The sequence below is a fragment of the Gavialis gangeticus genome, unplaced genomic scaffold (genome assembly GCF_001723915.1).
Source record: "Gavialis gangeticus isolate Ggan-Ray unplaced genomic scaffold, GavGan_comp1, whole genome shotgun sequence".
Taxonomy (NCBI): Eukaryota; Metazoa; Chordata; order Crocodylia; family Gavialidae; genus Gavialis; species Gavialis gangeticus.
The window spans coordinates 26,092,374-26,105,868 of record NW_017729026.1 but is presented as its reverse complement, the minus strand read 5'-3'; the positions used below and the strand labels follow the sequence as shown (position 1 = coordinate 26,105,868).

At 41.8% G+C, this 13,495-nt stretch overlaps 1 protein-coding gene across 2 annotated transcripts in view; it reads right to left on the bottom strand.

Moving 5' to 3' along the window:
• Positions 1 to 2,634: 2,634 nt before the first annotated feature.
• TRAF3IP2 (TRAF3 interacting protein 2) overlaps positions 2,635 to 13,495 on the bottom strand; it is a 60,668-nt gene continuing 49,807 nt past the window's right edge. For both annotated transcript variants that reach the window (XM_019520078.1, XM_019520077.1), the window contains 3 exons: positions 11,486 to 11,602; positions 9,676 to 9,750; positions 2,635 to 3,235 (listed from right to left, as the gene is read on the bottom strand). In XM_019520078.1, coding sequence (XP_019375623.1) covers positions 3,089 to 3,235; positions 9,676 to 9,750; positions 11,486 to 11,602 — 339 coding nt within the window. In that variant the 3' untranslated portion in view covers positions 2,635 to 3,088. The remainder of the gene's footprint in view (positions 3,236 to 9,675; positions 9,751 to 11,485; positions 11,603 to 13,495) is intronic.

Here is a 13,495-nt window from a genome sequence, read left to right as displayed (position 1 = left end):
TGGACATCCTGTGTGTGTGGCACACAGCACATCAGGGAAGGTGGCACAGCAGCAGATAGGGCAGGAAGCAGAAGGCAGACCAGGAGATCAGGCAGGGAGCACAGAGTAGAGGACAGAAAGCAGATCTGGATATCAGGCAGGGAGCAGCATAGGGAGTAGAAAGCAGAGCAGCAGATCAGACAGAAGAAGGGGATCAGAGTAGTATTTGGGGAATTTGTGGCATGCCTGCCAAAAACTTGGCTCTATTGGTTTAAGCAGAGATCTAGCTTGAAAAGAGCGATTCCTGAGCTGTGCACTAAACTGGAACTTCAGAATACCTGGAATATGAAGTAGGTTCAGTTCCATCTCTACAGCAAAGCCAAACTACGTTATAATGTTTTCCTACCATAATTACAATATAAATGATGTTTGAGAGATGCTGCAAAAAGCAGTAATTTTTAGAAAGCTGGTTATATTTCCTGAACAACAGCCTTTGGTGCTTTAAACAGTAGCAGACTTTCAGGTGGGGAAAAATGTACATACCTTTTGCATTAAAGTCATGGAGTAATAATATGGACATTTATTCTGAAAGATAGTAAGCACCTGTCCTGTCCACTGAGCTCTAGGTAACTAATGAAGATTCCTTTTTGTCTGTTACCACGGTAAACTTCTTGTACTTCAAGGCCATACTGCTTTTTTTTCCCTCTTAAAAACAGGTACTTGCCCTAGCTCTTCTAACAGCTCTAATCAACAGTACTGAAGTGTGATAAATAACAGCAATTATTCATTTTCCTTTCCATTAATACATTTCATTTGTATAACACTGAGCTGTGGACAGTGTCTCCCTTGAAATCACTGTTGAAGTTTGTAGTAGTTGACTTCATTAACATTCCTGGGTCTTCTACGCTTTCAGTTCAGTTGCCAACCAGAGATAAGGAAGGGCAGGCTCTAACAATGATGCTTTTTAGTCAAGCTGCTGTAATGAGCAGGCCCAAGGTGTTTATCTTGCTGCTGGGTCAGGGATGTTAATGGGGTCTTCACTATTTTGTTATGTTAAGCTGTACAGAACTAGCCTGAAAAGTTAAAAGAGCCTCACTAGAAACACCCTTGATCAGTTGTGGAACAGAAAGCAGCTTTAAGGTTTTTCTCATGTGTACTTTCTTCAAAGAATCTACACCCTACGAATGTAGTTTGAGCCTCTTGAACCTGATAACATCAACCCTTTCTTAATGAATTCCGATTATAGTCTTATATCACACTCATCACCATGTCAATTAGGTAATGACTAAGCTTTCTTTCTTTTATCCATGTCTTGATTACAAAGAGATGGCATTGTTTCCTTCTGTAAATCCTATTGGCTGGCCTGACAGGCCACCTCAGAACATGTGGAAGTTTAAGTGGCACCTTTTATCTCCTTGATTTTTTGCGGCTCAGCAAATCCTGCTAGGAAATAATACAAGACCATAGAGTATGTACTTTGTTATAAAATTAATGTCTGCATGTCACTATTATTTATAGAGAGAGTTAATAATTGACTTGGACTTTGGCTGCAAACATATGTTTTAATGCTTCCTCTTGTTCATTTATTTGTCCCAGAGTTGACAACACTGGATAGTCCCCTCACTTATATGTAGTTACTTACATAAGAGCCCCAACAAGGAAAATTAGTTATTGGATATATTTATAAGGACCTTTAATCTCGAGACTCAAATTTTCATCATTTCTCCTGCACATGGTCGAGGAGGTCTTATCAATTTACATGCAACTTATACGCATTTATCCTTGGAAAGGTAATGAAATATTTTTCCTTTCTGAAATGAATAGCATCCTTTTGGTTAAAGGTATTTAACTGATAGCCTGCAAAAATAAGTTTTTCGAAGCAATTTTTAGATCACTGTAATACTGAATAACAAACTTGAGGAGGCTTAAGGACTTTGCATTGAATCTCTGACTGGCCAATTTTCAGCTTGGTCATGGAAATTTGGCAAGAGTCATGGGCTGTAGACTTCAGCCTTCAAGTACAGCAGAATCCCAGTTGTTATGTTCATGAGGGAGGAAGGAAGACCATTTTCTCCCAAGATCATTTACACCTTTTAAAAATAACCAATTTTGCTGAGCTTTGTTGATTTAATATTATCTAGCTGCTCCAGCTGCTGATCCCCCATGTCTTTTGAACATCTTTGGCTATTTTTGACTAACAAAGGGCACACAAGTTGAAGAGCTGTTTTGTTATGTCTCTGTTACCAGAGTGTTTCAGAGTGGCAACTGTTCTTGTTTTAATCAGGGTTAAAGAGGAGTAGGAGAGCTAAAGGCTGACATAAATTCTGTAGCCTTTTCTGGTTATGACTAAAGACTTGTAGGGCAGTAAGTTGCTGTGATTTGGTCTATTATAAAATAATGTAATTATTTTTGGTCTGTTATTATAAAATCTGGTAAGTATTAGGGACTATGTTGTAAGGAAAAGGAGTTCTAGTAACCTCAGAGCCATAAGGGCCCTCTTATCAAGTACAGTGCTTTTATGTAAGACTGTTTGAGTAAAACAGATGTGTTACCCATCCCCAGGAGTTATTCCCAGATTACGTACAACTTATACGCGTTTGTCCTTGGAAAGGTAATTAAATATTTTGCATATTATTAACAATATTCTGGCCAGCCTTAGAAAAGATGAATACATTTTATTGTGCACACATCAGGTAGTTTGCGAATGCTGCATAGTGACAGAATATCTGCAAAGAAACCCTGACCAGACAAGGAAGGTGTAATTTTTTTAAAACTTAATGCAACATCATTTGTAGAAAATACTTATACAGCAGACTAGCAAAACAATATGTTAAAAACAGCAGTGAAAACATATAAAATGAGACATTCTTTCCATTAGCGGTTTGTTTAAAAGCCAAGGGAAAGGAATTGTCCCCCATCAGCTTCAGAAAGAGACGCTTGATACAGCAGAGAACAAGTCAGGAAACTGAGCCTGTGTTACCCAAAACAACTAACTCCTTTAGCAGAGACAGTGCCTTCCATCACCAGAAAAGACCATCTGGAAGAATCCTGGCTCCCTGCCAACACAAACCTTTAACAATTGCTTGTCCTGCACTTTAAGTAATAATGTTCATAATGGCACAACCTGGAGGGTTGGCAGAGGTCCTACTGGAGGAGCAACATATTCCTCTTCCCTCAGTAAACGCAGCAGGATATTCTTTTTATTTTTTGGCCAGTTATAAATGTGAGTGTTCTGAAGCCAGGTAGGCACGTGTTCCTGCGAATGAGAAAAAAACCATAAAACCACATAAAATCTACTGATTCTATATCACAGTCTTGCAGAAACTTCTCTAGTTTTGCTGTTTGACAAACTGAAGCAGAGCCTATTATAGACATTTTTCACAATGATAATATTGTATTTTAATTTTTAAAATTAGGTTTCAATTTTAGTTGTCTCATTTTATGCCAAAATCCTGCATATTTCATTTAACACGCCCCCAAGTGCATAGTATTGTTATCTCTGTGCATAATGCCATTAGCCGTCCTTAATATTATAATGTACTTGATATTAATAACTATTTTGAAGATATCTCTAAAGTCACAAGTGGTAATATATAACTGAAGAATACCAAATGGAATGCCTATGCTGAAGAAAGGGAGGAAGTTGCTAAACTATTGCATATCCACTGGCCTGATTTCAACACTGTGTAAGACTTCAGAACAAATTTAGAAGAAAAAAGTAATTAAAAACAGAGAAAAATGTAATAAAATGTAATACAAGTTTACCAACAGTACACTGCATCAGAGTAACCTTGATCTTTCTTTGATAAAATAACCAATTTTCTGCACAGAGGAAATGAAATAGGCCTCATCTATCCTGGCTTCAGTACAGCATTTGAGACTTATTGGTTAAACTGGAGAAAATTATTGAGTACATATGAGACTTATCAGTTAAACTGGAGAAAATGGGGATTAATGCAAGGATTGTACAGTGGGCAAGGAACTAGCTAATAGGGATAATTAATATGCACACATGGATAAGGCTAGAGGAAGGTTACATGTATCCTCAAGGACTGGTTTCAGAACTGATTCTATTTAATATTTTCACTACCGAATTTGGTAGAAAAAGTAAATATGCTGATGATGTTTGTTGATGACACTAAGTTATGCAGCACTGCTGGTACATAGGAAGATCTAAATCAGGAGCAGGCAATTATTTTGGGCAGAGGGCCACTTACTGAGTTTTGGCAAGCCATTGAAGGCCGCGTGATAGGCAGCCCAGGGCAGTTAAATATAAATTTTCTAAATTTTTTAGGGGCCCCATGGACCAGACAGAATGGCCTGGAGGGCTGCATCTGGCCCCCGGGTTGCATTTTGCCCACCCCGATCTAAATATTATGTAAGAAGAATTGAATGACCTCAAGGACTAGTGTAATAGGAATGGTGTAATAGTACCAAGTTCTAGGTCATGCACTTAGGTGATAAAAGTTTCTCCTGCAAACTGGGGCTTATCAACAACAAAGTAAGAAAAAGACTTGAGTGGATCAGTTAATCATAAGATTCCTATGAGCCAACACTGTGACCTGGCCATGAGAGAGGCAAATGCTACCATACCCTTGCAAGGTAATTCTAGGAGAAGTAGGGCGTTATTAACACTACTGTAGGAGACATTAATGCTACTGGAAAGTGGGGCACTTTAACTAAAGCTCATTGAATGAACTGTAGTTAAAGCACCCCCGCTGCCATTTTTCAGCATGGCGACACTGATGCATGAGACGCTGAAGGCTGCTGGAGTGCGGTAATTATCATGCTCCAGCAGACACGCTTTAATTACAGTGCATCGGAGAAGCCTTGCTGCTCATGAATAGACACCCAAGGTTTCTAACCATCAGAGGAGTGAGGTTTGGGGACAGACTCCCAATAGGAATAGTGGCAACAAAAAGTTCAGCTTTAAGACTGGGTAGTGTTGAGGTGATGTTGTCACGGTTGTCCAGAAGATATGCAAGAGGCAAGAATTCTAGTGGGTGATATCTTTTATTGGACCAACTGTATGTTTGGTATGATATAGACAAGCTTTCAGGTATAAAAGCAATTAATGAAGGCTGAACATTTTCCGGGATGCAGAAAGAAAGTTGGCAATTATTCAGAACAGATTTCATGAAGAATAGGAGAATTGCACTGCCTCTGATTAATACTGTCCCTGATTTTCAGTGTTTATTCTCTCTGCATTACAACTTTGTTTACCCTCTGATTTTTCAATGTAGGACATGCAGAAAATTTATTAGTCTACTGCCTTTGTTTAATTTGTAGGGGTAAAAACCGTGCTGTCTTGTAAGTGTACTAAAACCATGGTGGCCTCTCAAAATCTGTGTACAATATAACAGAAAGTCAATGGCTCTTATCTCATAAGCATACTTGGAAAGTTATTTTTTTATTATTTTTAAAGCATATAAATATCTGTTTTTTCTGTTCTTATTTATAGAATGGGATGAGAAATAATACATAAATAAACTGTCCTTTTGATCTTCTAATATGTGCAGTACTCAAACTGCACATATTAGACAATCAAGTATGTGCAGTACTTAAAATAAGGGCAAAATCCAGATCGACTTCTTAGGTGGCTCCAATTTAAGAACTGCAATGCCTAGAAATTAGGTGCCTGATACCAGGAGGGTGAAAAAGATTTAGGTCCCAGTAGCTGCACCTCATGTAGACATGGCCAGCAAGGCTTCCAATGCAGTCAATAAGGAGAACAAATGGCCTTTTAAGGGTAATTTTGATTTTGCACATCATGGCAGATTGAACAATTTTTGGGATCAGTGACATCCCAGTTATGCAACTGCCAGTGCAGAGAGCCTGATATCCCCAATGCTGCACTTCCCACAGTGCCCTTTCAACTTGGTGGCACATGTGGAGCCCAAGATCCTGCACTCTCTGCACACCAGCAAGTTGAAATCCATGAGCCATGCAGCACTGTGTGGGCTGTTCAGTTCTGATGGGCTCTCCCTGCCTGAGAGGTTTAAACCCACACGTGGGGCAACTGTACATGGGCTGACTGTCATGTGGGTTGAAAAATGCTGGGCAGGGGGAGCCAGCAGACTCCTGTGTCCAGAAGGTTAACACTCACTTGGGCTGTGTAGCATGCTGGTTTAAACTTCCTGGGTGGGAGAAGTCCATTTTGTCCCCTGCCTAACACTTGTCAGTCGACTTGCCAGGCAACTGATGCAGGGCTCCACCATGCATGGATTTAAGTTTCCCAGGCTGGAGGAACCCATCAGTTGCTTCCCACCCAACATTAGTGAAGCTGAGCACTGCAACCTAGTATGGAGCAACACTGCCCTGCTTTAATGTGCCACATGTGTCAAATGAACGCCTGATACAAAGCAGATACAAAGATGTTCCATATTAACTGCGGAACATCTTTGTGGCTGCATACCATCTTATCATACTATAAATTGCTTGCATTTAAATTGCAACCACCTTTGCAGGTTGCAAGCCCTGCCCCTATTGTGAGAATACAAAATGCAGCATAGATGCAAAATAGATCCACCATAAATTGCAACCACCTTTTATATAACTGCCTACTAGTTTTCCAGAGTAGACCTGGGTTCTAGGCCTTCCTCAGCTCAAGAGGGTTCAAAACTACATCTTTCACCTGAGGAGACTGCCCTAAGAATCAGGATGTAGTATATTATGGGGGGACATCTTACAGAAGATGGGACAAAGGCCAAAATGAAATGCAACATTCATAATATCAAACAGAGAGCAAGAGGGAAAAATGATTCAGTAGCCCAATGAGGAGGGCAGCCTTCTGGGGTGAGAATCTGGTTCTGGTCCCTGCCACTAGGCCTGTTTATGAATTTAACATTGGAAGATCATTGGATAAATCCCAAAAATAATCCTGGGACCCAGGACTTTCTAAACCAGGGTCCCCAACCTCAGGTCACAACCCAAATGAGGGTCATGGAAGCAATGCTGGAGGTGCTGCACAAAAAAGACAAGCCATGCCGCATGACAGGAGCTCCCCCAACCCCCCAGGCCACCATTGCCGCCACTGCTGCGCTCCGCTCCCAGCAGTGGGTCGTGGCAAAAAAAGGTTGGGTACCACTATTATAAACCTTAACTCCTGCATCTTTCTGAGGTCAGCTCTATTTCTAGTGGCAACTCTAGCAGTACTCCATTACATGAAGAATCATTATAAAGATAAAATGAAATGAAAAAAACGTAAATAAGCTGGGTTGAAGAGCATAAGTATTTCTGCCTCTTTTACATGATTCCATTTTGCATCTATGCTGCATTTTATATTCTCACAATAGAAGCAGGGTTTACACACATTGGTACAACAATTCCTATAATTGCCTACTCACTACTCCACTCTCTCCAGATCACTTTACAGTTTAGTGGTCTCTTTGAGTGTGGTTGACACTTCCTTCCATTCATAGTGATAGTAGTTAATTGGATGCAGTGTGATCTTGTGCCAGAGAAACATACAATAAAAAAGACAATTACAAAGGTTGTTAAGATGGACCTAACTTTGCAGTTTAGTTGAAAAAGGCACCTCTTGAAAATGTAAGTATGTCCTGCACTAGACTATGGCTACCAAGAAGTGTCATTGCTTGAAGACATGCTTTACTGCTGTGACAGGGACAGCTCAAAAGACCAGCTTGTAAGATTACTAAAGAACCACTGCCAAAGATTAAGTAGTCTTTTAGTTCAAAGTTTAGACGCAACTTGGGTGATGTTGTTATTTTTATATCTGTCAGTAGGCCTAAAAAGGCTTGTTGTATCCATCTTCCCTATTCCTTTCACATTCTTGTACCACTCTTCATTTCCTCTACTGTAAAATCTTGTTTGTACTAAAGTTGTGCTTGCACATTACTTATCAAGAACTCCAAAAAGTTTGGGCTAGTCCTGCCCAGTGGCCTCTGGTAGTGCATTCTTTTTTTAGAAAGAAAATTCAACGCAATATGTTGCTTTTGATCTGCCCAGAGTTCCCACTGATGTAGATATAGCCTTAAAGTTAAAAAATTCTGACATCCGAAAGCCTTTCTTTCCATCTGAGGAGAAAAGACACTTTAGAAGCTGCATGACCACAGATGCATCACAAGTGGGGCCAAGGAGGTGATCCTCCCCCTCTGTGCAACACTGGTCAGGCCACAGTTGGAGTACTGCGTCCAGTTCTGGGTGCCGCACTTTAGGAGGGATGTGGCCAGCATTGAGAGGGTCCAGAGGAGGGCCATTCACATGATCCGGGGACAGCAGGGCAGACCCTATGAGGAGAGGCTATGGGATCTGAACCTGTTCAGCCTTCACGAGAGAAGGCTGAGAGGGGACCTGGTGGCTGTCTATAAACTTACCAGGGGGGACCACTGGGGAATGGGAGAGACCCTGTTCCCATGAGCACCTCCCGGAGTAACAAGGAATAACGGTCATAAATTGTTTGAGAGCAGGTTCAGGCTGGTCATTAGAAGGCACTACACAGAGCGGCTAGGATCTGGAACCAACTTCAAAGGGAAGTGGTGCTGGCTCCTACCTTGGGGGTCTTTAAGAGGATGCTGCACTTGGGCAGTAGGAACCAGCAGCACACTTACACAATGGGGAACTCCCTACTTGAGAGCACGGAGGCAGAAAGAGATCTTGGAGTCATTATAGTGGTCAGGCCACAGCTGGAGTATTGTGTCCAGTTCTGTGCGCCCCATTTCAAGAGGGATGTGGACAATATGGAGAGGGTCCAGAGGAGGGCCACCCGCATGATCCGGGGACAACAGGGCAGACCCTACAGTGAGAGACTGCAGGACCTGAACCTATTCAGCCTCCACAAGAGAAGGCTGAGGGGGGACCTGGTGACCGTCTATAGACTCACTAGGGGGGACCAGAAGGGTTTGGGGGAGACGCTGTTTCCCCTAGCGCCCGCTGGCATAACAAGGAGTAATGGGCACAAGTTGATGGAGAGGAGGTATAGATTGGACATCCGCAAGAACTACTTCACAGTTAGGGCGGCTAGGAGCTGGAACCAACTTCCAAGGGAAGTGGTGCTGGCCCCTACCCTGGGGGTCTTTAAGAAGAGGCTGGATGCCTACCTGGCTGGACTCATTTGAGTCCCGTTTCTCTTTTTGGGGTTTTTTGTTGTTCTCCCGCCCTGGCGGGGGGTTGGGCTAGAAGATCTACTAGGTCCCTTCCGACCCTTAATTTATGAATCTATGAATCTATGAGGTACTGGATTTTACTTGTTTCCCATTTTCAAATTTATCTTCCAGATGAAACTGGAACTTCAGGTCCTGTGAACCACTATAATTTGCTAGACAGGCCCACCACGACTCATGCAGTGGCACTGTATCTTAACATTCAGAATTAACTAACAAATAAATATTGATAAAAAATGTTTGAAAAGTTGAAATAACTTCACCCCAGTCATAAATCTCCTTTCATTAGCCTCATCAGGATTATATTTGAATGAACTAGCAAAATTATAAAGGTATGAATATATATTTGCTTCAGTGGTTATAGTCATCAGCACCAAATATCTCATATTAACATACTGATTTATACTGCAGAATTTGTATAAACATGTGGATCATTTTTAAAACAAAAATGCTACTCAGATGATTATTAGGAGGTTATAAAAGACTAGGAGAGAGAGTCCTTTCAGATTTAATCTTTCACCTTCCTCAAAATAACAAATGATTAATCAAGTATCAAATATATGTTTTTCTTTACCTTCTTAGCATTTGGGAAAAGCACAGGAATGAATCTGAAGTTCATGCTTCCTTGTTGTATAAACTCAATCTGCATCTACAAAAGAACAAATTTGCCAGATTTAGCTGGAAGATTAATACATTGTTTTTTCTGTACACATGTCCATACTCCTACACATATAAAGCAGTCACTACTTACTCTTCTGTTAAGTTATTTTGCCTATAGCTGGGGAACCTTCACTTCTAATTACACTAGGCACCATTTGCATGGCTAGTTACACGACTTCTTTCTACTGTAGAAATAAGAGATACTGGAAATGATTCTTCAAAGCTTTGTTGACTGTTTGTCAGTTATTCCAAATCAAATAATTTTATTTTGAAGTACATCAGTAATTTTGTCAAATACATCTAAAATTGCTTAAGTTTGACTAGATAAATACTCTTGTCCAGTTAACAATGTAGTCAAGTGGTTAATTCAGTACCTTCACATTTTGGGCCAAGTCTATATCCTTTGTAGAACACAAGCTGTGTTTTATGTCACAGAGGCTTGTGTTTAATGCAATGTCATTTTTTTCTGAAGTGGTGAGGACTGGAAGCTCTTAGCTTTCAAGCGGAGAGAAGGACTACCTATGCGCTAGCACAGGGGTGCTCAACCATTTGGCCCCACAGGCCAGATGAATGGTGTGGAGCCAGTCAGTGGCCTTGATCGAGCCTGGCACCAGGACTAGCCCGTGGGGCTCTGAACTGCTCCTTCTCTGTCCTATGTAGTGAGATTGGGCCCCAGGGGCCTGCTATCATCCTCTCCCACCCCCACACTGGGCTTGCCTCTTTGGCCTGGCACCACTCCCACCCAACTCTGCATGCTTGGATCAGGCACCTGATCTAGCGTGCAAGACCCAAGTCTTCCCATGAGTGCCACCACTCCCCTGCTGCCAAATTTCCAGACTCATGCGGAGTCCCATGGGCGTGATGACATGGCACCATGGGCTGGATCTGCCCCACGGGCTCTAGGTTGAGCACTGTTGCACTAGCCCATTATGGGGAATCATTGGAGTTCTTTGGAGAGAACTCTGTGATGTTTAAAGTATAACAATGCAAGGCCTATAGAAATAGAATATGAGATACTCAGGGAGTTGACAGAAGAGGCAGAAACAATTAGCTTCATGAAAGTACACAGGTATGAGTCTTATTCACTGCCAGGCCTGGACTTGGCTTTATTGCCATAAAGAGCCCTTGCCCTGTGGGAGTGGAATTACATGCCAAAAAGTGAGATGACATTAGATTAAATCCTGAGAGAGGGTTTAATGTGCTGGACTGCAAACTAAAAATTAAAAAAAAATCCAATTTTGTAAGACCACAAAACCATGGAGAAATAAGGTTCATGCAGATAAAAGGGATTATTTTTTATCTAGAACTCAGTACCTCTTAGCTCATGCTCCTGAGTAAAAGAAACTGGGTAGAAGGGAAGGTAAATGTGAACACTAAGATAGGATTATCATTAGGCAGTAAAGAGAATGGGGTATGATGGCAAAAAGGTTAAGATGTCTTGCTATAGATTTAGAAGAGTAAGTGCAAGCACTGCTCTGGACTTGTGCCCAAGACTGCCCTCAGTTAACCTAGCTGATAAACAGGTGCCTGGTCATTCATGCGGCAGTCAAAGGCAGCCTGCTGCAGTGCTAGCCAAAGGTTGGATAAACCTTTGACTTTTTTTTTTTTTGTGGATCAGTGATATCAAAACCAGGAACCTGCCATTTAGAGAAATATTTGCCTTTCAAAAATAGAGGAAACAGTGCAGATTCTTCTTAAAATGGCAAACACATGTCCTTGCTTACCATCCTGTGGATGTATTTAGTATGTAAGCCATGTTCATCCCTGTCCAGCTGGGATTCAGCTCCTTCAACATCCTGTTTGTATTTTGGACTGATTGCTATGATTATCATCACTGTCTTCTGTTAGGGAATAAAGCACTTTTATGAAATTGTGAAGTGTAGTATGTTTGGTAGAGGCAGCTCGGAAACCTGCCAGTTTGTATTTTAAATGATCGTAATGTTCTTGGCAATTGCAAGAGGTTCTCATTCATTCTGGCAAGTGAAAGACAGTGAAACTAATACACTCCTCTCTCTTTCTTGATACCTCTGTTCATACATATAACATACATAAATGTCAAAGGACTGGACAACTGTTAGTCTACCAATTTAAAGTTGAAACCTGAGAAGTAACTTTTTATTAATGCATTATTAAAGTACATACATTATATATTCACATACAAATAATGTAAAACAGTCTAGCCCTAAATTTTCAAAACTGCACATGGTAAAGTGTACATGGTTGGCAGACCTGCGCAAAGCTTTGGTCCCTGATTTGGTTTGGTGGAGATTCAGCTCAATTCGGCAGCCAAATCTCCAAATCCAAATGGAATTGGAGGACCCTTTAATCTCTCCGAATCGAATCGGAACCCTCCTAATTGATTTGGAGAGATTCGGAAAGATTCAGAGATCCGGACATAGACACAGCTTTAAATGTTTTTTTTCTACATCCCTCTAGGTAGCAGAGGCTCATGAGTACTGCAATGCTGTGGCTCATGGAGTGTCTCACAGAAGCGCAGGGGGCTCCCCGTGCATTTGGCAGCAGACCCAGAAGTGGACCAGAAGCACTTCCAGTCCACTTCCAAGTCCGCTGGGGAGCGCGCGGCCCCACTCTGTGCCCCCTTGGCTCAGCAACTGGTCCACTTCTGGTCCACTTCTGGGTTTGCAGCCAAGCATGTGGAGGGCCCATGCACCCCAGCATCGCAGCATTAACAAGCCGTGCCTGCTACCTCAGGGTATGTAGAAAAAACTTTTAAAGCTGTGACTATGTCCGAATTGCTGATTCTCTGAATCAGCATCAAATCTTCAGATTCAGCCAAATTGAATCAGGGACAGTGATCTGAATCAATGAATAGAATCACTGTCCCTGATTCGGGCTGAATCTGAATCAAACAGGGCCCGCTTTGCACACCCCTAATGGTTGGATACTCAATCATGGCTGTTTACAGAAACAGACATCACTTTTGCCAGTGCAGACTATGATCACAACCTTCAGTACAGTACTAGTCCCAGTTTATGTACCACTTGAATTCCTTTACTTGTGAGAAAATAGGAGGGTGTTTCATAAATGAATGACAAAATGGCTGCCCACACTGTATCTCTGTGATAAAGCGGTAAACTACACAGAAGCAGGGAAAGCTGATGCTTGTGAATAACTAAACAACATGGCCATGCAGTTATCAGTGGGCATCAAGAACAGCCTTGTGTCATTTGTTTTTTGTGGGCTCAAGAGGCATTTATAGATGTGCTCTGGGCCTGTGGTGGGGTGCTTTAATTGGAGCACCCAGAACGTTACATGTATCAGTGTCCCCGTGTTGAAAAATGGTGCCGGGGGTGCTTTAACTAAAGCTTGTTGAAACGTTTTTCAATGCAGGGATGCTGATGCACACGATGCTGGAGTCTGCTGGAGTGCAGTAATTACCACACTCCACCAGACTCAATTAATCGAGTCTGCTGTGATGTGCTGCACATGTATAGGCTCCCAAGGTGTGCCACCTAGAGAAATGTACCACAGGATTGTGGCAAAAAATCATGAGAACTGTATATCTCAATGGAAAGTCTAGGAGTGGGGAGAGAAGTTTAAAAAAAAAATGGTCACATGTCCGTAGCAGAGGAACCCAAGTGGGACACCCCAGCACAGCCATGATGGAAACAATGTTGCTACAGTCATTGTCGCTATGTGCACAAACAGGTTTAGTTTCATAGTTTCTAGGGTCCGAAGGGACCTGAGAAGATCATCTAGTCCGACCCCCTGCC